The 24991-nt window shown below is 68.5% G+C and overlaps 2 protein-coding genes across 6 annotated transcripts; one reads left to right on the plus strand and one right to left on the minus strand.

Annotated features, from left to right (window-relative positions):
• Positions 1-1292: 1292 nt before the first annotated feature.
• Positions 1293-24918, minus strand: COL5A3 (collagen type V alpha 3 chain). Of its 4 annotated transcripts, XM_074854598.1 has the most exons (69): positions 24767-24918; positions 24021-24199; positions 22795-22905; positions 18873-19040; positions 18550-18763; positions 18300-18462; positions 17612-17734; positions 17313-17459; positions 16167-16283; positions 15925-16086; positions 15740-15787; positions 15596-15637; positions 15454-15516; positions 15187-15261; positions 14962-15045; positions 14820-14876; positions 14644-14697; positions 14484-14537; positions 14302-14355; positions 14160-14213; positions 14031-14084; positions 13907-13951; positions 13663-13716; positions 13444-13488; positions 13207-13260; positions 13059-13103; positions 12893-12946; positions 12741-12785; positions 12603-12656; positions 12463-12507; positions 12164-12217; positions 11873-11980; positions 11273-11326; positions 11141-11194; positions 10909-10953; positions 10402-10455; positions 10173-10217; positions 9944-9997; positions 9733-9786; positions 9593-9646; positions 9393-9500; positions 9145-9234; positions 9000-9053; positions 8706-8813; positions 8494-8601; positions 7513-7566; positions 7327-7380; positions 7087-7194; positions 6933-6986; positions 6786-6839; positions 6650-6703; positions 6451-6504; positions 6174-6281; positions 5960-6013; positions 5671-5724; positions 5467-5520; positions 5309-5362; positions 5082-5189; positions 4928-4981; positions 4784-4837; positions 4561-4668; positions 4417-4470; positions 4206-4241; positions 4032-4085; positions 3653-3896; positions 3425-3537; positions 3209-3277; positions 2838-3074; positions 1293-2078 (listed from the first exon to the last, which is right to left on the minus strand). In XM_074854598.1, the coding sequence occupies exons 4-69, from the start codon at positions 19006-19008 to the stop codon at positions 1932-1934; spliced, it is 5220 nt and encodes a 1739-aa protein (XP_074710699.1). In that variant the 5' UTR covers positions 19009-19040; positions 22795-22905; positions 24021-24199; positions 24767-24918; the 3' UTR covers positions 1293-1931. The 4 variants fall into 4 exon arrangements, with proteins under 4 accessions (XP_074710699.1, XP_074710701.1, XP_074710700.1 ...); XM_074854600.1 differs by lacking the exons at positions 22795-22905; positions 24021-24199; positions 24767-24918 and adding an exon at positions 22959-23064; XM_074854599.1 differs by lacking the exons at positions 24021-24199; positions 24767-24918 and having other exon boundaries at positions 22795-22934.
• RDH8 (retinol dehydrogenase 8) lies at positions 22124-24212 on the plus strand. Of its 2 annotated transcripts, none has more exons than XM_074854766.1 (6): positions 22124-22379; positions 22886-23047; positions 23128-23307; positions 23388-23481; positions 23561-23744; positions 23833-24212. In XM_074854766.1, the coding sequence occupies exons 1-6, from the start codon at positions 22274-22276 to the stop codon at positions 24055-24057; spliced, it is 951 nt and encodes a 316-aa protein (XP_074710867.1). In that variant the 5' UTR covers positions 22124-22273; the 3' UTR covers positions 24058-24212. The 2 variants fall into 2 exon arrangements, with proteins under 2 accessions (XP_074710867.1, XP_074710868.1); XM_074854767.1 differs by having other exon boundaries at positions 22258-22379; positions 22809-23047.
• Positions 24919-24991: the final 73 nt, after the last annotated feature.

Raw genomic sequence — 24991 nt, forward strand, 5'->3', positions numbered from 1 at the left:
GCCGCGGCACCGGCCCGGTGCGGGGGGCGGCGCGCCCGGTGCGGGAGGCGCCGGCTCGGGCGGAACCGAACCGGGCTTGAACCGAGCTGAGCCGGGAGAGGGGAGGGGGAGGCGACCGAGCATCATCCCCCCCCCCCGCCGCTACCCACCCCCCAGCCCCCCCGCCCCGGGGTACCGGCATCTCGGCCGCGGGGATGCTCGGGGGGCGCAGCGGGACACCCGCTTCCCCGCCCCCCGCCGGGGCGGCCCCGGGTGCCCTCGCCGATCCCGGTCGCCTCGCCGGGATCCCCGGGGATGGAGGGTTGGGGAGGGGGGGGATTAGGGGGTGCAGCCCCGGGTCCTCTCTCTGGCCTCGGGTCTCCTCACCGGGGTCGGTGGGGTCAGAGGTTTGGGGGGTTACAGATTGGGGGGGGCAGCCTTGGGTCCCCTCTCCGGGGTCCCTGGGGATGGAGGTTGAGGAGGGGAGGATTTGGGGGACAGTGCCGGGTCCCCTCTCTGGCCCCGGGTCCTCTCATTGGGGTCTGTGGGGTCAGAGGTTTGGGGGGTTACAGATTGGGGGGGCAGCCTTGGGTCCCCTCTCTGGGGTCCCTGGAAATGGAGGTTTGGGGGAGCAGATTTGGGGGGACAGTCCTGGGTCCCTTCTGGTCCCAGTTCCCTCTCCGGGGTTCCTGGGGATGGAGGGTTGGGGAGGTGAGGATTTGGGGGGGCAGCCCCAGCTCCCCTCTCTGGCCTTGGGTCCCCTCATCGGGGTCCCCGGGGATGCAGGTTTGGGGGGGCAGGATTTGAGGCGGCAGCCCCAGGTCCCCTCTCCAGCCACGGGTCCCCTCTCTGAGGTCCCTGGGAATGGTTTGGGGGGGCAGATTGAGGGGACAGTCCTGGGTCCCCTCTCTGGTCCCAGTTCCCTTTCTGGGGTCCCTAGGGATGGAGATTTGGCGGGGGGGTGGATTTGGGGGGTGACAGTCCTGGGTCCCCTCTCCAGGGTCTGGCTGGCCCCAGCCATGCCCTCACAGCCCCCCCGGGGGGACACCACCCTTCCTGGTGTCCTCCAAACCGTCCCACGGGGACACAGCGATGGGCACCAGAGGAGGGGGGGGGCAGGAGGGGCCGGCAGCGGATGCGTGCCCACGCCAAATCCCCGCGTGCCACGGCCTCGCACGCCCTCGTGCAAGCGGGGACACGAGGCCAGCGGCCTCACGAAGCCCACTTTGGGGTGCGCAGGCCCCCCCCGCCCCCCCCCCATGGCCACCCGTTTCCATGGAAATCAGCAAAAATTGGGGGGGGGCAGATGGCTTCAATACAGTCGGTTTATCGTACAGTCACCGCAGCGGCGCCGGGGCTGAGCCTCGCGCGCCCCATCCCAGCCCCCCCCGCCCCGCTGCTGCGCGGGGGCTGTGCTGAGAGCTGGGGTGACCCCCCCTAAAGGGCAGAGGGAGCCCCCCTGCCCCCCCGCTCCCCCCAAGGAGGGGGCAGAGCATTCGGGGGGCGACGGAGGAGGTTTAACACCCCGCACCGAGGGTGTGGCCCCCCCCCTGGGTCGCAGCCTGGGCTGGCACAGGGTTGGGGGGGGGGCGGTGAATCGGGCCCCCCCATCCCAGGGGCTGGGGCTCACGGTGTCGCTGTGCCGGGGGGGCACATCCAGTGCTTCACTAAGGGGCTCTCGGGGAGCGTCGTAGCACCACAGGGAGGGGGCTGGCTTGAACACACACCCCCCTCCCTAGAATCTGGGGTGCCCTGGCCCAGCTTCCCCCACCCCCCCCACCCCGGGGAGCCGGTTGTATAAATAAGGGGGGGGTCGTGCGGGCAGGAGGGGGTGGCTCTGAGTCCTGAGTATGCCAGAGCAGGCCCTGGGTGAGTGTCCCCAGCGCGGGGGGCGGCGGAGAGAGGGGAGACACCCCCCCTCCAAAAACCGTCCCTCCTTTGCGGGGCCGCGCTCAGCCCATGAAGCAGACGGGGCCCAACTCGAAGCCGAATTTTTGGTTGGCGTCTCCAAAATCAAGGACAGCCACGTCGGTCAGGGGCAGGCGCTCGACGCGGGACGAGGTCACCTCCAAAACCGTCCGCTCCTGGCCGCGGCGTTCCTGTGGGAAAGTGGCAAACATGGCAGCCGGGGCGGTGGCCAGGAGCTGTTTTCACAGAATCCCAGAATCATCGAGGTTGGAAAAGCCCTTGAAGCTCCTCCGGCCCCACCATGAACCTCCCCCTGACCGTTCCAAACTCCACCAGATCCCTCAGCGCTGGGTCAACCCGACTCTTCAACCCCTCCAGGGATGGGGACTCCCCCCCTGCCCTGGGCAGCCCATTCCAACGCCCAACAGCCCCTTCTGGACAGAAATCCTTCCTAAGAGCCAGTCTGACCCTGCCCTGGCGCAGCTTGAGGCCATTCCCTCTTGGCCTGCCGCTGGTCCCTTGGCTCAAGAGACTCCTCCCCCCTCTCTGCACCCTCCTTTCACGGAGTTGGAGAGGGCCAGGAGGTCTCCCCTCAGCCTCCTCTTCTCCACACTAAACCCCCCCAGTTCCCTCAGCCGCTCCCCATCAGACCTGTGCTCCAGACCCTGCACCAGCTCCGTTGCCCTTCTCTGGCCACGCTCGAGTCATTCAATGGCCTTTTTGGGGTGAGGGGCCCAAAACTGAACCCACTCATCGAGGGGCGGCCTCACCAGCGCCGAGCACAGGGGTCAGATCCCTTCCCTGTCCCTGCTGGCCACGCTAGTGCTGATACAAGCCAGGATGCCATTGGCCTTCTTGGCCACCTGGGCACGCTGCTGGCTCATTATCAGTCAACCCCCCCAGGCCCCTCTGTTTTGTCCCTTGTGTTTTGGTGGCACCAGGATTCTCACCTGGCAGCCGTCGCGGAGGGCGCGGATGGGGGTGGCCGGGTGGTTGTGGCCCAGCTCCTCCTCGTTGGCGCCACGGAAGCGGAGGGCGCGGGCAAAGGTGCCGGCGCCGGCGTCGAACCAGGCGGCAGCGTGTTGGCAGGTCAGCGTGAAGTTCTGGCGGGCGCTGGCGCTCAGCAGGCGGAGGAAGGTGAGTTGGGGTACGGGCACCGCGTTCCCGTCTGCGTCCACGTAGGAAAACTGCGGGGGGGGGAACGGGGATGGAGAGGATGGGGAGGCTGAGACACACCCCCACGTGTCCAGGCGTAGGGGTGATGCCACGCAGGGGGGTCCCACTGTCCCCCCACCCCACCCGGAGCCCCCTCAGCTCCCACCTTTTTTCCCCTCTTGAAGGTGCTGAACCACGTCCCCGGTTTCTCCCGGTTCCAGGCGGCCAGTCGGACCTGGGGAAGGGGGGTGGGACAGAGACAGCAGTGGGGGTGAAGCCTCCCCAACCCCTGGCCCCACAGAGCAGGGGGAAAAGTGCGCCCCAAACTTGTGTCCCCCACTCATGGGGTTTTTTTTTGGACACCTCTGCCCTCAAAACTCACAGCCTCGAACTTTTTATCGGGGAAGAGACAGGTCTCGCCGCCGGCGGTGAAGTTACAGAAAACGCGGAAGGCGTCGCGGGAGCAGCCCTGGTTGGGGTCGATCCAGTACTCGCCTGAGGAGGGAAGGACAGACAGACACACAGATGGTCCCTGCTGGCTCTGAGCGAGCCTTGGCCCCCACAGAGGGGGTTTTGGTGGCCCCTTTCTCCCTCAAACTGGCCTCCTCACCGTCCTGGAGGTGCGGGTGGCAAAGCTGCAGCTCCCTGCAGACCCGTGCGGGGCTCTCGGGGGTGCCCAGGGGCCGTCTCAGCTGCTCCACCTCGGTGCGCAGGGAGCTGAGCGAGGCGTACACCTCCTCCAGCCCCTCATAATCCGGGGGGGCCCCCTGCTCCCCCAGGGCCCCCTCAGTTGCCCGTCGGTGCCTTCTGCTCCGGCTCGAGGGCAGCGGCTCGGGCAGCTCGGCTGGGCGGCCCTGGCACAGAAAGGGTGAGAATGGGAGATGTGGGGGCCAGGCAGCAGGATGAGGGGGGGGTCTGGGGACACCGGGGGCCCCCCCAGGAGGGGACAGATGGTGAAGCAGTGGCTGTCCAGAGCATCCCTTACTCACCGGGGGTCCTGGGGGGCCAGGGGGGCCTGTGTCACCTCGGGGACCCAGAGCACCCTGTAAAAGACGACTCGGCACTGCGGCACTCGCTCCCCGCAACAGGCCCCACATTCCCCTCTGGGGGCACACTGGGAGCTGCCCCCCCCTCTGCCAGCCCCCAGCCCCCCCAGCACTCACCGGTGAGCCTTTGGAGCCCTTCTGCCCCAAGGGGCCCTGCGGGGGAGAGGAGAGGGTGGGTGCACACTGATCCCACGGCAGCCACCCCCCCAACCCCTCCCTGGGGCTCAGGGTCCCCCCCTGCCCCTCTCACCCTCCCAGGGGTCTGTGGGGGGGTTAAGGGTGAGTGGGAGACCCCCTGTGAACCCACACAGCACAGGCAGACACTCACCGATAGCCCGGGGGGGCCGGGGGGGCCAGTGGGGCCCGTGGGTCCAGCCAGACCCTGTGGGTTAGAGACAGCAGCAGCCCCATCAGTCCCTGTCCCCCACCCTCTCAACATTCACCCGGCCCCTGAGACCCCCCAAATACTCACAGGGTCTCCTTTGGGTCCCGGGGGGCCCTGGATGCCGGGGAGCCCCTGGTCTCCTTTCTCCCCCATCTCTCCAGGTGGTCCAATGAGCCCGATGAGGCCAGCGTGGCCCTGGGGCGAAGGGCATCGTCAGGCAGCACCCCCCCCACCCCGCCATGACCAAGGGGGGTCTTGGGGACAATTCCGGGGTCCCTCCCGTTCCTGCACAACTGTTGCCTCATCTCACCTTATCTCCCTTATGGCCGGGGTCTCCCTTGAGGCCAGGCAAACCCACGGGACCCTGAAAGAGGCCAAAGTGGGGGGGTCACGCACCCCAAATCGTGCCCAGCCCCCACCACCTGCACCCAGGGCTTGCTCACCCCCCACTTACCAGGGGGCCGGGTGGCCCCGCTTGTCCCGGAGGCCCCAGCAGACCTTGTTCACCCTGGAAGAGACTCAGTGTAAGAAAGGGGCCCGAGGTTGAGCCCCCCCAAAACTGCACGGGCGCAGGAACGACCCTCCCCCCCCCACAGCCCCCCACTCACGGCAGGGCCGGGGATCCCGCGCAGCCCTTCAGAGCCTGGACGGCCTGGTGGCCCCTGTGCCCCCACAGGGCCCGTCTTCCCGGGGGGTCCCTCTGTGCCGGGCTGTCCCTGGGGACAGGAGAACAGGGCTGAGTCTGCCCCCCCCCCCCGGGACCCTCCTTTCTGGAGTTGGGGCGGGGGTTCAGGTGCTGCCCCAGGAGGGGAGCGGTTTTGGGGAGCACACTCACCTTGGCACCCTTCTCGCCCTGACGACCCTCGCGCCCCATCAGTCCCACGGGTCCCTGGACGAGGGGGACAGAGACACCCGGAGCTGCGCGTTGGCCTGTCCCCCCCCCCCTCCCTGCCACACCCCCCCAAATCTCACCCTCACCCTTCCCCTACTCACCCTCCGTCCAGGGGGCCCCGGGGGTCCTGGTTCCCCCGATGCACCCGGTGGACCCTGAAACGAACCCAGTGAGTTTGGGGTGAGGGGAGAGTCCCACAGCTGGGACTTCTCGTAAGAGAAGCACCTAGAGCCCCCCCCCAGCCCCCCCCAGCCCAGCGTGGTCCCTCTGGGAACGTGACCCCCCCAATTTGCAGCCCCACTCACCGGCAGACCGGGGTCCCCGCTGTCACCCTTCTCCCCAGCAGCTCCATCCAGACCCTGTGACAGAGGGGGAGGGGGTGAGCGCTCCCCTCGTTGAGCCCCCACCCTCACCCCCTAGCGCACCCCCGGGACAGTGGAGAGAGAACTGGGGTGTCCTGGCACCTCCCAAGCCTGGGGTGAAGGCAGTGGGGGACACCGGGGCACTGCGGGGGACACAGGTGCTGGCTCCGGCCCTGGGGAAGCCCCAGGAGTTGGGGGGGCTGCTTCTGGAAGGGGGGTGGGGGATACTCACTGGCACACCGGGGTCTCCGGGGGGGCCGGGATCACCAGGGAAGCCGATGGGACCCTGGAGAGAGAAGGGACACAGGTGTGGGACTGGGAGGGAGCCCCAAACCTGCTGCACACTGGGAAAGCAGGGGCAGGAACTGGGATTAGGGCTACTGTGGGGGACAGGGGGGGCTCGGGGCAGCAGCCCCCTCCCTCTCCGTGCTTGTGCCTCCTCTCACCAGGTTGCCTTTGGCTCCGTCCTCTCCAGGTGGCCCCTTCTTGCCAGGGGGCCCAGCAGCTCCCGACTGCCCCGCGTCCCCCTTCTCTCCCACATCTCCCTTCACACCCTGCAGAGGGATGGGGAGGGGGGGGGGACACGTTAGGGTGGGGAAGGGGCAGTCAGATGTTCCCCCGGAGCTCTGCCCGTGTGTTTTGTGGCCAGCAAGAGCAGGATCAGGCCTCCACTTTCCTCATCTGACCCCTAAAAGACACCCCATTCCCCTCTGTGATACTCACGGGGGGTCCGGGCTCCCCCGGGGCTCCGGGATCTCCCGCTTCACCCGGCTCCCCCTGGGTGAGAGAAAAGCAACCGGGGCGGGTGCTGGGGGGGTACTGGGGGGGTGCTGGGGGTGCTGGGGGTGTGCAGGCAGCTCTGCCCAGCCCCAGCACCCAACCCAAGACCCATGTCACCACCCCAAAACGTGGTTTTCTTTACTTTTTCTCCCACGGCCCCCGGCTGTCCCACGCCGCCCGGCATCCCCTGGGGACCCTAAAGGCAAGAGGATGGGGGGGGGGGTACCCACATTGGGGTACAGCCCCCACCCTGCCGAGCCCCCCGGGGCTGTACTCACCTCGGCACCGCTGGGTCCCTGTGGCCCGCGGGGTCCCGGTGCGCCAGGGGGGCCCTGTGGGGAGCACAGAGGGGGGTGGTCAGGCTGCAAAGGGCGGCTGAGAGGGGGCAGGAGGGGTGGGGGGGGACACTCGAGGGGTTTTCTCACCATGGGGCCGACGTCTCCGTTCTCGCCCTTCTCGCCCGGGGGGCCTGGCATGCCCTGGGGGGAGCATGGGTGAGCCCAGGGGTGGGGTCTGGAAGCCCCTCAGGCAAGGCAGAGGGGCCAAGAGACCTGATTCCCGCCCCCCTCAGCTCCTCACCTGCAGGCCGGGGGGGCCGCTTAGGCCAAGGTGACCCCGTGATCCCTCATCTCCCTTCTGGCCAAACATCCCCTGCTGCCCGCGGCGCCCTGGCTCCCCGTCGGCTCCCTGTGTGGGGAGAGGTCGGGGTCACCCCCCAACACCTCCAAGTGTGCAGCGGGAGGGCAGGGAAGGGAGCCAAGAGGGAAAAGCGGGGTTCAGCCAGGGTGGGGGGGGAAAGGGTGCTTGGCACCGACTCACCGCGGGGCCGGGGTGCCCAATGGGGCCCTGGATTCCTGTTGGTCCCGGGGGGCCCTGTGGGACAGGAGCACCCCCAGTGGGGTTAGGGCAGCCCCCAAATCTCGCCCACATGGTGGCTGCTGTCCCCCTGCCACCCCCAGAGCCTCTGTGCCCCTCGGAGAACCCCCCCCAGAGCAGAGCACTCACCGCCTCGCCCTTGTCACCTTTGCTGCCCTTCTGGCCTGGGAGCCCCATCTCGCCCTGAGGGAGGGAAAGTGTGAGAGAGGAGTGAATGTCGGGAATGTCGGGGAGAAGGGAATGTCAGGGAAGGGGGAACGATGGCAAGGAGGGAATATCAGGGAAGGGGGAATGTTGGGGAGAAGGGAAATGTCAGTGAAGAGGGAATGATGGGGAGGAGGGAATGTCGGGAAGAAGGGAATGTCGGTGAGGAGGGAACAAGGGAACAATGGCGAGGAGGAAATGTCGGGGAAGGAGGGAATGATGGTGAGGAAGGAATGTCAGGGAAGAGGGAATGTCAGGGAAGAGGGAATGATAGTGAGAAGGGAATGTCAGGGAGAAGGGAACAATGGCAAGGAAAATGTCAGGGAAGAGGGAATGATGAGGAAGAGGGAATGTCAGGGAGAAGGGAACGATGGCGAGGAGGGAATGTCAAGGAGGAGGGAATGTCAGAGAAGGAGGAACGTTGGTGAGGAGGGAATGTTGGGGAGCAGGGAATGTTGGGGAGGAGGGAATGATGGGAAAGAGGGAATAATGGCGAGGAGGGAATGTCAGGGAGAAGGTAATGTCAGTGAGGAGGGAATGTCAGGGAAGAGGGAATGATGGGGAAGAGGGAATGCTGACAAGGAGGGAATGCCGATGAGCAGGGAATGCTGACAAGGAGGGAATGCCGGCGGCCAGGGAAAGCTGCCACGGCTGGGGAGCCACGGCCAAGGAAATCCCGGCACCGGGGAAACCTGCCACCACCTGGGAAGCAGTGCCAAGGAAACCTGCCAGGACCAACAGCCCGCGGCCGCCCGGGGAATCCCCGCTCCCGGGAAGCTGGAGGGAAAACCGGCCCCATCCCAGAGGTCCCTGGGCACCGGGACACGCCCTCTGCCAGGGGACTCGGCCCCAGCACCTGTCCCGGAGCCCTCGCTGGAAGAGCCGATGTGTGTCCTCCTGATTTACCTTGTCCCCATCTTCTCCAGCAGGGCCGGGGGGGCCACCTGGACCCGGCAGCCCCACGGGGCCTTGGATCCCGTCTTGCCCAGCCGGACCCATCGGACCTCGCTCACCCTGCAGGCAGGAAGGGGAAGGGCTGGGACCCTGGGGAGACACAGTGTGTGCCCATGACACCCCACACCCGCTGCCTTGGCCCACACACCCCCCTTGGCACCTACCGGGGAGCCCTTCTCGCCAACAGGACCGGGGGGGCCCTGTGCACCCCCCCGGCCCGGCAGCCCGATGCCTCCAGCAGCCCCCGTGGGGCCTCGCTCACCGGGGGAACCCTGGGGAAAAGACAGAGGTGGGGTGGATGAGGAAGGCCACAGTGGTCTTCCTCCTCTCCAAAGAAACCTTTCTCTTCATCAACTAGGGTTTTTAAGCAGGGTGGCAAGGAGTGTGTGTATATATATCCCAAGGGAAACCCCAAAAGTCCAGATAGTCCCTCAAATGTCACGATGCTTTGGACTCACCGTGGGTCCAGGGGGACCAGGGGGACCTTCCCCCCCCTTCAAGCCAGGCGGACCCTGTAGGGAGCAGGGAAATGGTGAGGAAGGACCCTCCCCGCCTTTCCCGAGGACCGTACCAGGCCGCAGCAGAGCCTGGGCCAGCACTGACCGTCTCTCCAGGTGCCCCCCGGGTGCCGGGAAAGCCATGGATGCCTGGGGGGCCGCTCTTCCCGGGGCCCCCCGCGGGGCCAGGGTCACCCTGCGAGGGGGAGAGGAGAAGCAGAGCCCTTCGCTCTGTCCCCACCCAGCCAGGGAGAGGCCTCGTGCCCCGCAGAGCTCAGCGGGGGCCCAGCCCCTCCTTGCTTCAGGCTTGTGGGGGTCCAGGTGAGCGGTCGGACCCCCCGGTGTGGCTCCTACCTTGGCTCCTTCTCGGCCAGCAGCTCCAGGCAGGCCCTGCTCCCCAGGAGGGCCAGGGGGGCCTGGGTGCCCCCTCTCTCCCACGGGCCCTGTTTCGCCTGATTTACCCTGCGGAGAGACAGCAGGGTGAGCTTCTGGGGGTCCCTCCACCCCCTCCCCAGGCAGGTTTCAACACTCCTGCCTCCATCCCCGGCACTCACCTGGGGTCCCACCACCCCCGTGGGGCCGGGGGGGCCCGTTTTGCCATGAAACCCCTGTAGAGGAGAAAAGAGGCGGGGGGCTTAATGCTGGGTATTGCCAGGCATCCCCCCCACCCACCCCAGGGAGGCAGGGCACCCACCGGCTCGCCACGCTGGCCCGGGTGTCCTGGCAAACCATCCTTCCCAGCGGGACCCTGGGCAGGAGCAGAGGTAACGGGGTGGGGGACACGGGCTGGGCTCCCCCCTCCGCTGCCTGCACCTCACGGGGCGCAGCGGGAGGAGGAGGAGGAGGAGGTGCCAGCCCAACTCTGTCCCCGACATCATTCAGGACCGTGCGCAGACATCACTTACGGGGGGACCTTTTGTGCCTGGGAAGCCATGGGGTCCCTGCGGACCTTGGGGACCCTGTGGGGGGGTAAAAAACCCCCCGGTCAGCAGCAGAGGGGCTTCCCCCACAGCCCCACAGCACCCAGACCCTCTCCCCATGCCTGGCATTCTGTTGTCCCCATGCTCGGTCCCCTTCCGGGGTGCCTGTGCTGGAGGAGGCCCCCCCTCTGTGTATCGCCCACCCCCCATTTACCTTCTCTCCCACCGCGCCGGGGGCCCCGTCATGGCCAGGATCTCCCTGGGGAGACACAGACAGGCTGAGGGCAGCAGCAAAGATTCCTCCCCCACCCCATCGCCCCACGTCAGCCCCACTGCCAGTACCCACAGTCAAAGGAGCCCTGAGCACTGCGAGGACATGGGGACGTAGGGGGCAGCAGGGATGTGGGGGGCAGCGGGGACCCCATGGCCAAGCTCCCACCTACCTTTGGGCCGGGTTTCCCTGTGGGACCGGGCAGACCTCGCTCCCCTGGGAGGCCCTGGGCAGGCAGGAAGCAAAAAGTGGGGTGAAAATATATGGGGCAGGGAGTGGGGTGAGATGTGGCGCTGGGAATGGGGCTGGGAGTGGGGTGAGGAGAGGGGAGACAGGGCTGGAAGTGGGGGGAACCAGGCAGGGAGCAGGGCTAGGACACGGGTGTTTCCCATGGGATACAGGCAGAAATTTGGGATCCGGTTGCTGTGGGTTACAGTGGTCCCCACGGGCTGGTTGCCATGAGAAACGACAGGCTCCAGCCTCATCTGCACGGGATACCAGCAGGCTGCCTGTTGCTATGGGATGCAGCCAGCCCTGGGATGGTTGTCATGGGATACAATCCACCCGGGAATGGTCGTAGTGGGATGCAGCTGGACCCCGGGATGGTCACAGCGGGATACAGCTGGCCCTGTGGTGGCCACTGGCCACGGGGCTACTCCTGTTCCCTGCGGTTACTCACCGGGGGACCTCGCTGTCCCGTCTGCCCAGCCGGGCCAGCCTTGCCCTGCAGGGAAAGGGAGGGGGCATGATGAGAGCCCCCCAACTCGCCCATGCTCCCCCCCACATGCCCCCCCAATCATGTAGGACAGGAAGGGAGCAGGGCCGGGGGCTGGGCCCCTTCCCTGGCTCAGAGCTCGGCCCAGGGGGGGCAGAGCAGGATGGGGTGACCCGGTGGGACAGGGCTGACTCACCCTCTTGCCTTTCTCTCCCACCAGCCCCACAGGGCCCTGGAAGCCACTGGAGCCCTATGGGGAGAGACAAGCCCAGGGCCCATGAGGCATTTGGGGTCCTGGGGACACCCCAAAAGCTCCCCCCATGCTCACCTTGGGGCCCTGGCGCCCCGGATAGCCCGGGAGACCCGGCACTCCCAGCTTGCCCTGGAAGGGAGAGCACAGAGCTGAGCCGTGGGGACACGGGGACACAGGGGGACAGGGACATGGGGACACGGGGACATGGGACACAGGGGGATGGAGACACGGGGGGACGGAGACAGGAACACGGGGGGATAGGATCACAGGGACACAGGCGGAGGGGGACATGGCGACATGGGGACATAGGGGGACGGAGACACAGGGGGATGGGGACACAGGGGGAGGTGGACATGGGGACAGTGACATGAGAACACAGGGGGACAGAGGGACACAGGGACATGGAGACAGGGACACAGGGACACAGGGGCACAGGGATGGGGGGATGGGAACAGGGGGACCGGGACATGGGGACATGGGGGGATGGGGACACAGAGGGTTGGGGACTTGGGGACAGGGATATGGGGGCATGGGGACAGGGACACAGAGGGACACAGGGACATGGTGACAGAGACACAGGGACATGGGGACAGAGACACAGGGACACAGGAGGATGGGGACAGGGGGACACGGGGAGACAGGGACAGGGCCACAGGGCCACGGGGCTCCCCTCACCTTCTCGCCGGCGGGGCCGGGAGCACCCGATTCCCCCACGGGCCCCGTCTGCCCCTTCAGCCCCTCGGGACCGTCCTCGCCGCGGGGGCCCAGCGGGCCCTGGTCACCCTGGAAGGGAAACGTAGAGGTGCGGGGAGCACGCTGGCAGGGGGCAGGGGGGACACGGGGCTGCTCCCCCAGGTCCCCCAAGCTGTCCCCCCACCCCGCTTCCATCCCCAGGGGGTTTTGTGGCACCTGCAGCTGCCCCCTGCAGCCCCAGTGAGGAGATCCCAACCCCGGGCCCCCACTTACCCTGTCGCCCTTGGGGCCCATGTCCCCCTTAAAGCCGGGGAATCCATCTTCTCCCTGAAAAGGAGGCACATTTGGGGGGGGCGGGGGGCTGAGCCTGCATTAGCGCCGGTGCAACCCCCAGATGGGGTCACAGCGTGGGGCTGAGCCCCAAATCCCAATGCAGAAGGGCTGGGCCCAGCTGTCCAACCCTCGCAGCCATCTCAGGGTGAGGACGAGTGCCCCCCAACACCGGGGACCCACAGACACCATGGGACAAGGACCCCCCTCCCCTGGTGTCCCCTCTCCCCGACACCTCTTACCTTCTCCCCTTTGCTACCCTTCAGGCCCCGCACACCAAAGGCTCCCTGGAGAGACACAGCGGGGTTGGAGGGGAGACCCCAGCCTGGGGGGCACCCCCTGACACCCCCTGTCATGCCTCGGAGGGGGAGGCTGCGCTTACCTTCACCCCACGGGGTCCGGGGTAGCCGACGGGACCAGGGGCACCCACGGGGCCCTGGGGACAGAGAGACAGCAAAAATGGGACCCTCCCCTTGGAAAAAGGACCCTCAGGGTATGAGGGGGGGCATCAGCCCCTCACCTGGAGGCCCTTCTCTCCGGCTGGCCCTTCTCGGCCGGGGTGACCCTGCGGGGACACACAAGACGTGAGCCCTGAGCCGGGATGGTGACGCTGTCCTGGGGTCCCCGCTGCTGGGGTCCCCAGTGACCCTGCAGCCCCTCACTGGTACTCACCGGGGGCCCGTCGGCCCCAGCCACACCCTGTATTCCCGGCTTCCCTGGCAGGCCCTGGGCAAGAGGAGGATGTTTGGGGGTGCAGAGGGACTGGGGTCACCCCTGCAGGGACCCCTGATCTGCTCAGAGCAGGGACAGCTGTGGGACACCCTCCGGTCCAACTCACCTTCTCCCCCGGCAGCCCGACAGGGCCCTGGGGACCGGGCAGACCCTGAAAGAGAACAGACCGGGGTGCTGGGAAGGGCCTGGGGGACCCCCTGAGCCCCCCCAGCCCCATGGGGACACCCCACTGGCCCCCCATCACCTCCACATACCTGCGGACCGGGGTTCCCTTGCTGTCCCGGGGGTCCCGGCTCCCCGTGGATTCCCTGAGAGTTGGGAAAGAAAAAGTCCGTTAGTGCAGCCAAAAATCTCCTCAGACCCCAGGATGTGCCACTCCGGCCCTCGCTGCACCCCTGTGCACCCCCCGAGGGCCTAGCCCTGCCTCCCCCTTCTTGCAGCACCCCGTTTTTGGGCTGGGTGCTCCCAGGGGGGCCCCCACTGACACCCACCACGTTGCCTTTGGGCCCTGGTGCTCCATCGATGCCGCTGGCACCCTGTGGAGGAAGGAGATGGGGGGCGGGGGGGGGGGGGTGTCAGGGCAATGCTGCGCCCCAAGGTGACACCGTGCCAAGGACGATGCTGTGCCCAGGCTGAGGGGTGACAGCGAAAAACCCCCTTGCCCTGAGGTGGGGACAGACAGACAGACAGGCAGGAGCGGTGTCTCATACCGGGGGGCCAGGGGGGCCAGGGGAGCCACGGGAGCCGATCAGGCCTCGCGTACCCTAGTGCCAAGGACAGAGGGGTCAGGGGGGGCTCTGATGGCAGCAGACCCCCCCAGGGAATGTGGGGTGCCCAGAACCCAAATCTCCCCTCTAAAAATCCGCAGGGAGAAAGGCGGGGGCCCAGCTTGTCCCCCACCGGGGCTGGGGGAGACACCGGGCCGGGCTCCCGGTGCCAGCAGCGGGTACTTACGGGTTCCCCGGGTTGTCCCCGCGGCCCCGGGAGCCCGTCGGAGCCCTAGAGAGGAGAGAGCGGAGCTGAGCGCATCCCACCGAGCCCGGCAGGGCCGGATCCCGCCCGTCCTCACGCTCCGCACCTTGGCGCCTTTCTCCCCGGGGGGGCCCGCGGGTCCCGGTTTCCCCACGTCACCCTGTGGGAGAGACGAGAGGGTGAGGCAGCACGGGGCTGGCGGCGGCAGGAGGGGATGCGGCACGGTTCCGCTTACCCTGTGGCCCTTCTCGCCCGGCAGCCCCGGCAGCCCGTCGAAGCCCCTGTCACCCTGCGGGGGGGGTAGGACAGGAGTCAAGTGGGTGTCCCGGCCCCTCCCCACCCTGTTGCCAGCACCGATACCGCCCCACGCACGAGACCTTGGCTCCAGTTTCCCCCGGGAGACCCCGGGCACCGTCCGCTCCAGCGCGACCCTGTGAGACAAGTTGAGGGAGTGGGAAAGAGCCCCAAGGCCCAGAGCCCCCCCCACACCCCAGGAAAGGGGCACCCTGACCCCTGATAAATTTGGGGGAGGCAAAACCCAAACCCCCCCAGTGCTTACCCGTCTGCCCAGTTTTCCCGGCGGCCCCGGTGGTCCCTGCACTCCCCGGGGACCCTGATGAAGAGGAGGGGGAGGCGTCAGGGCTGCCTGCAGCCTGCCAGGGGCATCACCCCACACCCCCCCCCTTCCACCTCGCACAGCCCAGCTGAGCAAGACTCACCCGTGGCCCCATGTCCCCTGCGTCTCCTTTCAGCCCCGGGTGTCCAGGTAGACCCTACAAAAACATGAGGAGGTGTTGAGCCCCCCCACGAGGGTTTGCACAGTGAGATGGGCCCAATACGGTGCAGCTTAGTGGGGTGGGCACCCTGCAGCAGCCCCCACCCTGGCCGGACTCACCAGCGGTCCCGGGCGGCCAGTCAGCCCCGTGGGGCCGGGGGGGCCCTTCATGGCAAGCTGGGGAGAGAAGGGAGGCAAGGGGTGAGCAGAGAGGCTGGGCGGGGAGGGGGGGGGGGGGGGGTCGGTCCTGGGGGGGCCTCACCTTTGCCTGCTGCAGGATCGCCTGGGCTTGGGCTTCTTGGAAAGAGACAGTGGGACCCTTGAGGGAGTCTCCGCCAAACTGGAACTGGGGGGAAGGAGGAGGGTGAGGTACAAGGAGGGGGGCCACCGGACCCCAGCGCTGGGGACAGCCAGCTCTGTGCCACCTAGAGAGCCATCCCCTGCCGGGAGCAGGTGGGAGGGTCCCTGAGGGGGTCCCAGCGCTTACTGGCAACATGATCATGGTCCCTGCTGGGCCGCGGATCCCGTCGGCTCCCGGCAGCCCCGGCCGTCCCGCGGGACCCTGGCAGAGGGGAAGGGGAGGCGGGGGAATAAGGCGTCACCGCAGAAGCCAGGCTGTCAGGTCAGGGCTTGCAGCTCCATCACCCCGCGCGCACGCTGGCGTGCACCGGCACGATCGCCGGGACGCCCGCGGCCCCAGCCCTGCCGCAGGGCAGCTCTGGCCCCGGCACAGCCCTCCCTGGCTGCTCCGTACCTGATCTCCGGGGTCCCCGGGCAGCCCTGGGAGTCCCGGGGGTCCCAGGGGACCCGTTTCTCCCTGCGGAGGAGACAGAAACACGTTAACGCTTTGGCAGCTCCATTTCCCTCCCCTTCCCCAGCAACCCCTCGCTCCTCACCGCAGGGCCTGGGGGTCCCGGCGGCCCCTCGAATCGACGACCCTAAAGGAGAAAAGAGCGAGTCCCGTCTGGGGTGGGTGGTCCTGGGGGGCTGCAGAGGGCTGGGGGGGCCACGCGTGCCCGGGGGGGCTGTGCCCCACTCACCGGTTCCACGACAGCTGGCTCGCCCTTCTCCCCCTTCAAGTTGGGCTCCTGCAAAATGCCGAGAAAGGGCCGAGAGCTGGGGTGAAGGGCTCTGACCCCCCCTACGCAGCCCCAGGACCCCGTGCCGTGGCCCCAGCTCGACCAGTTGTAGCTGGGGGGGGTTCCAGACCCCCCCACAGTGTTACCTGGGTAGCCTGGACCACCATCTCCTCCCGCTCAGCAGGGCCGAACCGCTCCCGGCTCGCAGGGTCACCGCCGTAGTAGTCCTCGTAGCCCGGCAGCTCCGTGCTGCTGGCCCCAGCGACTCCATCCTCCTCAGGTTCAAGCACAAGCTCCTCACCAGTGTCCTAAGGGATGGAGAGATACTGGGAGTGTGAAAGAGGGGAAACCCCCACCCCTGCCAGCCCCCCCCAAGCCTCAGTGCTACCTGGAAGGGGTTGGTGCCGTTCAGGGTGACGCTGGCGGTAGTGGCCCAGCGGGAGGGGATGGACGGCGCCGGGGACCTCTCCTCCACGGCCGGCGGCGTTGGCGCAGGCACGCTGGCCTTAGGCGATGCGGAAAGGGCGCGGGGTGAGGAGGGGAGCACTGCGGCAGAGGGAGGTGCTGGCCCATGACCCCTGGGGGGTCCCACAGCCCCCTCTGGTTTTGGGGGGTGGCGCGGGGGGTGCCCTGCCTGGTTTTGGGGCACTGGAGCCGCTCCCCTTTTGGGACAAGGCACCGGGACTCCCGCTCCTTGGGGACCTCTGGCTCGCAGCAATGCTGGGGCAGAGGAGGAGGCGAGCCAGGGCTTGGCGGCAGCTGCTCCCAGGCGCGGGGGCGACTGTTCCCCCCCCACCGGCCCCAGCCCCAGCTCCAAGCAGCACCTGGAGCACGGCCACTCCTCGCCGGGACTCTCCGGCCAAGGCTGACTCATCAGCAGGAGGGGCCACCAGCCCCCGGGCCGCCCTTGGCCAGCGTCGCTGTTCCCAGCTGCAGCCCTGACCCATTTCCAGAGCCAAAGAGGCCAAGGGCAGAGGCGGGGGGGCTGCCCCCCACCCCTCCCCGCCCAGGGGATCCCCACTGGCTCCCGGGACATGCTCCATGAGACCAGGAGCGGTGGGGATGGCTCAGCCCCAGGTGTCAACCACATCAGCATCCTGGTGGGGACGCGGCAGCCGCCCGGGCTCCCCCAAATCCTGGGGAGGAGCCGTTCTGGCCAGAGCCCCACAGTCACATCCAACAGACCCAAAGCTCCGGCTCTGCGGGGCCCGGAGCGGCTGGAACCAGCCTGCGTTGGCCCAGCCCGTGCAAATTTGAGTCTGGGAATCACTCTGGGTGCACAAAACTGCGGCGGTGGCACAGCATGAGCCACCACCAGCGCTGGGATGTGTCTGGGTCCAGCTCAGGCCCAGCACACCCAGAGCCGCTCCGGATTTAAGCCAGATTTGGGGCCCGGCTGTCCCATCTCAGCACGAGGAGCCCGGACGCCGCGCGGCGTTGGCCAGCGGGCACCAGCCACAGCCAAGTGCGAGCAGCGGGTTAGCGGAACTGGGTTAACCAGGGCGGGGTGAGGGGGGTTAGTCATGCTCTCTACCTGGCTGGCTGCGACGGAGGGCGCTGAGGCCTCGTGCTGCTCCAGCAGCTCCTTGTTCCTCTTCTTCTTGCCCTTGCCCTTGCGCTTGCCCTTCCCCTTTCCCTTCTTGCCCTTCCGACGCGGGGTGGCCGTGGGCTCCGGGCCGCTCTGCGAGACGCCGGTGGGGAGAGAAATACGGGTGTCGGGGCCCCCAGCAGCTCCCCCCATGAAGCCTGGCAGCAGCCCTGGGTGGTGTCTGGCAGGGTGGAGGCTCCTAAGGGGCCTCCCAGCTTTTTCCCCTTCCCAGTTTGGGTGCTCACCTCCTCCGGGAAGGGGGCCAGGAGTGGGTAGAGCAGGGGCTGGTCGCAGTCGGGCATGTAGAGGTGGCAGTAGGAGTGGGCGGCCTCAGGGTCGGCCACGATCAGCAGCTGCTGGACATCACCCTGTGGCAAAGAAGAAGGGGGGAGCACGAGGGAGAGGGTTTTCTGCCCCCCCATATCCGCACCCTGCGTTGGACAGGTGCCCACGCACACCCTGGGCAAGAGCCGGTGCTTGTGGCCAGCCCTGTCCCCACAGTAGGCAGCGGGTCCGTGGGCAACTTGGGGCAGCCAGCGTGGACACCCCCTGGCCTGGGTGGAGGCGGGGGGGGGTAGTGAGTGAACAAAGAGACCCTTGTCTGTCTGCTGGGGACAAAATGGGGCGGAGGGGGCAGCCCCACTCGCCTTGCTGCCTCAATGCCGCCTCTTTGCCCGTGGCCCCTGACATTTGCAGCGGGCAGGAATGCAGGGAGGGGAACCGGGTCACCCCAGGAGAATGGGGACACCCCATGGGGACGGGGACACCCCAGGGGGACACCCCAGGGGGACAGAGAGCAGCCCCCAGTGCAACTGTGGCCTCTACCAACTGCAGCAACTGGGTCCCCCCCTTTCCCCAGTCCCCTTGCTGCCAGGGCAAGGGTGTCGCAGGCCAGCCAGGGGCTCTGGCTTAAAGATCTGGGGAGGGCCCCACCTCGAACACCTCCTCATCCAGGAGGCGAGCCCCAAAAATCGTCACCCCCTCGGTGCTAACGAGGGGCTGAGGCCCCCGCTCCAGTGGCAGCGTGGCGATGAGGTGACAATCCACCAGCAAAGAGACGTTGGTTCCTTCCACGGCCAAGGCCATGCGGTGCCACCTGCAGAGACGGGGCTCGGTGGCAGTGAGAGGGGCTAGAAGGACCCCCTGCCATGTGTCCCCCCCCTCCTCCATCCCCGGTACCCACCTGCCATCGGCCAGGTTGACCCTGCGAAAGACAGGGTACAGCTCAGGGGCTGGGCGCCCCGCTTGATCCTCGTAGAGGAAGACGGGCGAGAGGCCGATCTCGACGCCGAGCTGCTGCACGCCGCGCTCGTCGTAGATGGAGAGGAGGAAGGCTTGTCCCCCGCGCCGGGCTCGCACCGTGGCCAGGACGGAGAAATCCTCGGGGAAGGAGCCATCTGCAGCGGGGAGAAAAAGCGGGGGGAACCAGCCATCGCATCAAAACTGTGGGCCTCCTCCGCACCCCGAAAGGGGATGCTGGGTTTGCTCCCTGCGCCAGGGCCGTACCGGGGAAGAGCTGGCGGGTGGGTGCGCTGAGCTGGGTGCTGTTGTCCACGCGGAAAGCGAAATCGGGGGCTTCGGTCTCGGGGCGCCGCGGGCAGATCCCGGCGGTGACGGAGACGCTGTCTCGGCCGGCCTGCATGCCCAGCGTCCGCAGCACATCCACGGGCACGGCTGTGGGGGTGACGGGGGGGACCCTTCAGGGGGTGGGGGACCCACGGGAGACACCCCGGCGCTGTTGTCTGGGCTTCCAGCCGCATCCCCCATCCCCCTGCCTGCCGCTGGCCAAGCCGGGCCGGCCTGGGGCCAGGCAGCTGTGTGGGCCCAAGGTCCGGTCCCGCGGCCGCCAGATTCCTGCGGCACATTCCTCCGCCCCCGGGCCGGCTCTGCACACCACGGCATGGGTGCACCCCGCGAGGCGGGAGGGCTCCGTCACCCACGGGAGACCCCCTCACCCCTGGGACACCCCCGTCACCCTGGGGTGCAGCCTGGCTGCACCCAACTGGGGGTGTGGGGGAGAGGGAGAATTGGGGGTGCTGCCCTCTCTCCACAGGAGCCGAACCCCAATCCGAACCCCAATCCCCAGCTGCGCCCGGGCGCGTGGAGGGTTAATCCGGCACAGCCAGGTGTGTGTGTGGGGAGGGGGGGGGGTGGGCTGGGGGCGATGACTGCACAGAGGCCCCCCCCAGCCTGGGGCAGCACCCCCACTCCCTCCCAGAGAGGCCTGTCTGGGCAAGCCAGGCAGGGGGATTGGGGTGGGAAGGTGGGGGGCAATTCTTGGGGCTCCCCCCCCAGCCCGGCTGGGGCACCCCAAGCGTGAGGGGGGGGCCTGGCAGGATGGGGCCAGGCTGGGAACGGGCTGACCCCGCTCCCGTCTCTCAGGCCCTCCTGACCCCGGCACATGGGTCCGGCTTCCTGCCGGCGTTCCCGGGGGGGACACACTGCGTGCCGGGCCTTGGGGGGGGGGGGGGCGCGGAAAGGGCCCCCCCCCGAGCTGGGAACCCCTTGCACAGGGCTGGTGGGTGGCCCTGGAGCGGCTGTACAGGCCAAGCCCCTCCAGACGCTGAACCCGGGTGTGTGTAGCATGGGGGTGCTCAGGGAGCTGGGGGGGGACGGGGGTGCCAGCTAACACCAAGGGGTAGGGTGCGGTGAAGCTGGTGGGAGTGGGGGGGCACCCCACAGCCCCCCTGCAGCCCCCGGGAGCCCACACCAGTGCTTATCCCCATTATTCACACTTTGGGTGCTCCCCCAGAACCACCCACCCCACCCCCGCCCCCGCTGCCCACCCCTACCAGCCCGGGGACCCAGACGTCTGGGGTTCCCACCCCGGGGACAGCACCCCCACCAAGGGACTCGGGGGGAGCGCCCCCCTCCTCAGGGGGACCCCCCCACCAAGGGACCCGGGGGGAGCACCCCTGCTCCGGGGGGAACACCCCCACCAAGGTACCCGGCGGGTGCACCCCCTCCCCAGAGGGAGCCCCCCTGTCCTGGGGGAAGCACTCTCTTCCCAGGGGGACCCCCCCCCCAAGGGACCTGGGGGGTGCACCCCTGCCTGGGGGGAGTTACCCCCAAGGGACCCACGAGGAACACCCCCACCAAGGGATCCGGGGTGCACCCCCTCCCCGGGGAGAGCCCCCCTGCCCCGGGGGGAGCACCCTCTCCACCAAGAGACCCAGGGGGGTGCACCCCTACCCCGGGGGGGGCACCCCCAAGGGCCCCACGGGGGACACCCCCACCCCAGGGCAGGGAGTCCCTGTCGCCGGCTGCGTCCCCCCCCGGGGGGACCCCAAGAGCCCCGTCCCGGCGGGTTACGCCCCCCACCCTCCAGGGGTACCCCGACACCCCCCCGGGACACCGTGGGGGAGGGTGTGTGTCCCCCGGGGGCCCTGTCCGTGGTGCTGAAGCCCCCACGCGTGACACCAGCAGGGATCCCGCGGGGACCCCCCCACGTCCCCCCCGCTCCTCACGCCGGGGCCGCGGGGCTCAGCCCGCCGGTGCCCCCCCCACCTCCCCGCGGAACCGGGGACTGAGCGGGGGGGGGAGGGAGGGGGAACGGCGGAGACACGCGTGGACGTGGGGTGTCCGTGTGTGTGTCCCCCCCGTCACCCGGTGCGCGTTACCTGCCCTGGCCGGGGGCAGCAACACGGCGAGGAGCGCGGCCAGGAGCGCGGCGGGGACCGGGCGACCCTCCATGCCCGGCCCGGCAGGTGCCCGGTGCCCGGTACCGGAGCTCGGAGCCCGCCCTGCCCGCTCCGGGCTCGTCGGGGCTGCGGGGAGGGGCGGGGAGGGGACGGGAGGGGACGGGAGGGGAGGGGAGGGGAGGGGAGGGGAGGGGAGGGGAGGACCGGCCCGCCGGGAGCCCCCGCCTCCCGCCCACCGGCGCGCCCCAGCCCACGGGCAGGTCCTGGCACCGGCACCGGGAAGGGGGGTGGGGGTGGTCCCGGCTGCGAGCTCCCGCTGCCCGGAGCGGTGCCGGGGACTGGGGAGAGTCCCCAGGTCTGCAATGAGGTTTTGGGGTGCAGGGCCCCCCAACCTGCTCCTAGGCCCACAGAGAGAATGGTGGGTTTTGGGGTGCAGAGAAACCCCCCCCACTCTTAACCTTGCAGCAGGGACGGTGGGTTTTGGGGTGCAGAGCCCCCCACCCCTCTTCCAGCCCCACAGCAAGGACGGTGGGTTTTGGGGTGCAGAGCCCCCCACCCCCCTTCCAGCCCCACAGCAAGGACGGTGGGTTTTGGGGTGCAGAGCCCCCCACCCCTCTTCCAGCCCCACAGCAAGGACGGTGGGTTTTGGGGTGCAGAGCCCCCCACCCCTCTTCCAGCCCCACAGCAAGGACAGTGGGTTTTGGGGTGCAGAGACCCCCACCCTGCTCCCAGCCCTGCAGCAGGCCCGGGGGGTTCGGGGGACCCCCCCACCCCGCGGCGCAGCTGCTGCCGGCCAGGGTGGCCCCCGGGGCCCTCCTGGCCGCAGTCGCCCTGTTGCCTCATCGCCTGAGTCACGGCTCCGCTCCCCCCATTCCCAGTTCCCGCCAAATATTTACTGTCTCTGCAGTAACGAGCCCCCGCGGATACCCTCGGCCCCCCAAAACAGCCCCTGCCCCGCCCCCCCCCCCTCCCCGGGCTCTGCTTGGGGGTGGGGAGGGCAACGGCACCCCCCCTCCCCAACTCTCAGCCACCACCCAGCTCCCCCGTGGGGGGCCGTGGGGTCCCCCGAGAGGCCCCCGGTGCCATCACCTGTCCCCACCCCACGTGCCCCACTGTGGGGGGGTCCCCAAGAACAGGCAAGACCCTGTGGAACCCTGTGGCCCCCCCCCCGGCTCCAAGGGCTGCCCCGGTGGAGGTTGCTCCTGCTCCCACGTGACGCCAGGTCCTGATCTCCTCAGAGCCTTTGGACCCGAGGCCAGCGCAGCCATGGCCACCGCCGCGCCCCGCGTCGTCCTCGTCACCGGCTGCTCCTCGGGCATCGGCCTGGCCGTCGCCGTCAGGCTGGCGCAGGACCCCCAGCAGCGCTTCCAGGGTGAGGAGCTTGGGTGGGAGGGGACACACCTGCCCCCCTCCGTGTTGTCCCAGGAGGGGCCTCACAGCCCCCACGCTGGGGAGGGGGCAGGGTTTGGGGGTCCCCGTCCACCCAGCCCCGCAGCTTTTCTCCCCGCAGCCCCATGGCCCCAAACTCACCGCCCCACACTCCCTCCCCATCCCCAACTTCAAGGCGACCCTGTGTCCCCCCCACCACCACCCTGTCACAGGGAACGGAGCTGGGGCCGTGGGGCAGCCCCACAGGGACACGGACGGCACGAGCAGCGCACACACGTGTGAGCGGGGCCGGTGGCATGCTCCCACCCAGGTGGGACACACACACGCGTGTGACCCACCACCGGTCCCACGCCAGCGCTGGGGATTAGGCCAGGGAGGGGGATTAAAGGCCGAGTTACCAAAGCAGCTTTAGGAAATGTCATCCTGGCTTAACCCTCCAACCCTGGTGGCATCTGGGGTCCCCCTGAGTGGGGTTGGGGCTCCCCACAGTCATCGCCACCATGCGGGACCTGCGGAAGAAGGAGAAATTGGAGGAGGCGGCGGGATCAGCGCTGGGAAAAACCTTGAGCATCCAACGTTTGGACGTCTGCAGCGACAGCTCGGTGGAGGAGTGCATGGGGAGCATCCCCGGGGGACGGGTGGACGTGTTGGGTGAGCGGGGTGCTGGGTGGGGGGTCCCCACGGGGCTCCCAAGGGGGTCTCTGAGCCCCCCCACTGGTGTCACACCGCAGTGAATAACGCCGGCGTGGGGCACATCGGTCCCGTGGAGAGTATCAGTGTGGAGGAGATGAAACGCATCTTCGAGACCAATTTTTTCGGGGCCGTGAGGATGATCAAGGCCGTTCTCCCCGACATGAAGCGGCGGCAGAGCGGTCACATCGTGGTCATCAGCAGTGTCATGGGGCTGCAGGGTGAGGCGGGGGGGTCCCGCTGGGTGGGGGAGCCTCCAAAGTGGGGGTGTCGCTGAGTTCAGCCCCTTCCCCGCCCACAGGGATCGTCTTCAACGACGTCTACGCCGCCTCCAAGTTCGCGGTGGAGGGATTCTGCGAGAGCCTGGCTGTGCAGCTGCTGCAGTTCAACGTCTTGTGAGCGCGAGGGGATGCAGTGGGGGGGACCCCAAAGGGGCTCAAGGGTGGCTCTGGAACCCCCACCCCGGCCCTGCAGCGTCTCCATGGTGGAACCGGGCCCCGTGAACACGGAGTTCGAGCTGAAGCTGATGGAGGAGGTTTCACGCTCCGAATTTCCCGGCACCGACCCGGCTACCGTGCGGTACTTCAAGGACGTCTACCTGCCGGCTTCCCACGAGATCTTCACCACGCTGGGGCAGAGCCCCACCGCCGTGGCCGAGGTGTGGGGCTGGCAGGAGTTGAAAGCGGCTTTTGGGGGTTGTTCCCAACCCCATGCCAGCCCTGAACCCCCCAACTCTCTGCTCGCAGGCGATCGTGAAGGTGATCGGAGCCAGGCGTCCGGCTTTTCGCACGCAAACCAACGACCTCTACACACCGCTGGTGGCCCTCAAATACGCGGATCCCGCAGGGGACCTGTCCGTGAGGACCTACCACCACCTGCTCTTCGACTACGGCACCCTCTTCCACCTCAGCATGGGCGTCCTGCGGTGCCTCACCTGCGGCTGCTTCCGACGGAGGATCACCCCGCTTTGAGAGGGGCACCCCAAGGGGGGCAGCTCGGTCCCTGGAGGGTGGGGAGGGGGCTACGGTGGCGGCTTCGCACCCCCCAGCATCACCCACGGCAGGACAGACGGACGGCGATGGTGGTTGAACGTGTTCCCCCGAGGTGTCAGAACTGGAGAGAGAAAGAGCGGGGGGAGCTCCTGTCAGGGTGGGGCTGAACCCTCCGTTGGATGGGGAGCCTTGGGGGAGTCTGAGGGGGATGGGGGGAGCCTTGGAGGGGGTGGAGGGAGCCGTGGGGGGAGGTGGGGGAACCTGCAGGGTGAGGAGTTGGGGTAGGGGGAGCCTTGGGGAACATTAAGGGCTGGGGAACCTGAGGGGCTTTGGGGAGTTTGGAGGGGTGGGGAGCCTGGGGGGGCTCTGGGGGACGTGGGGGTGTTGGGATGGTCTCTGGGGGGGGGGTGGGGGATCCGGGGAGCACGGCAGTGGGGCTCTGAGCATGCTGGGGAGCCTGGGGGGAGATATGGGGGATCTGGGGGTGTTGGAGGGGGGTTCTGGGGGACTTGGGGGGCCCAAGGGGGCTCTGGGGGTGTTGGGGAGACTGGGGGGAATGTCTGGGGGAACTGGGGGTGTTGGAGGGGGGTTCTGGCGGTGTTGGGGAACCTGGGAGTGCTCTGGGGGCTCCGGGGGTCTCCAGTAAAGTCTGTGATGTCGCCCCCCACAGCCGCCCCCTCGCACTGACCTTCGCGCCGGCAGCGATACGGGAAGGGGGGGAGGAGGCGGCCCCGGCCCCTCAGGCCTCGCACCCCGCCATGGCGGGAGCAGGAACGGCCGGGCCGGGTCGGGGGGGTCGCCGCGGTGCTGCGGAACCAGACCGGGGAATGGAAGGGGGGGTGGGAGAAGGGCTCGTAACCATGGCAACGGCGGGCGGAAGGCGGAGCCGCGGCGCGGCCGGAAGTGACGAACA

This window comes from Strix uralensis, chromosome 38, assembly GCF_047716275.1.
Source record: "Strix uralensis isolate ZFMK-TIS-50842 chromosome 38, bStrUra1, whole genome shotgun sequence".
NCBI classification, from domain to species: Eukaryota; Metazoa; Chordata; class Aves; order Strigiformes; family Strigidae; genus Strix; species Strix uralensis.

What these genes read in the sequence shown, in the direction of transcription:
- COL5A3 (XM_074854597.1), bottom strand. Translation starts at nt 21,059, where the DNA reads ATGGAGGGTCGCCCGGTCCCCGCCGCGCTCCTGGCCGCGCTCCTCGCC. An exon ending in CCTCCGTCGCAGCCAGCCAG is followed by an intron (nt 16,284 to 17,312) that starts GTAGAGAGCATG and finishes GCATCGCCTAAG; the next exon opens with GCCAGCGTGCCTGCGCCAAC. An exon ending in TGGGCCCCAAGGGCGACAGG is followed by an intron (nt 11,981 to 12,163) that starts GTAAGTGGGGGC and finishes TTTCCCTTCCAG; the next exon opens with GGTGACCAGGGCCCGCTGGG.
- RDH8 (XM_074854766.1), top strand. Translation starts at nt 22,274, where the DNA reads ATGGCCACCGCCGCGCCCCGCGTCGTCCTCGTCACCGGCTGCTCCTCG. An exon ending in CAGTGTCATGGGGCTGCAGG is followed by an intron (nt 23,308 to 23,387) that starts GTGAGGCGGGGG and finishes CCCCGCCCACAG; the next exon opens with GGATCGTCTTCAACGACGTC. An exon ending in CTGCTGCAGTTCAACGTCTT is followed by an intron (nt 23,482 to 23,560) that starts GTGAGCGCGAGG and finishes CCGGCCCTGCAG; the next exon opens with CGTCTCCATGGTGGAACCGG.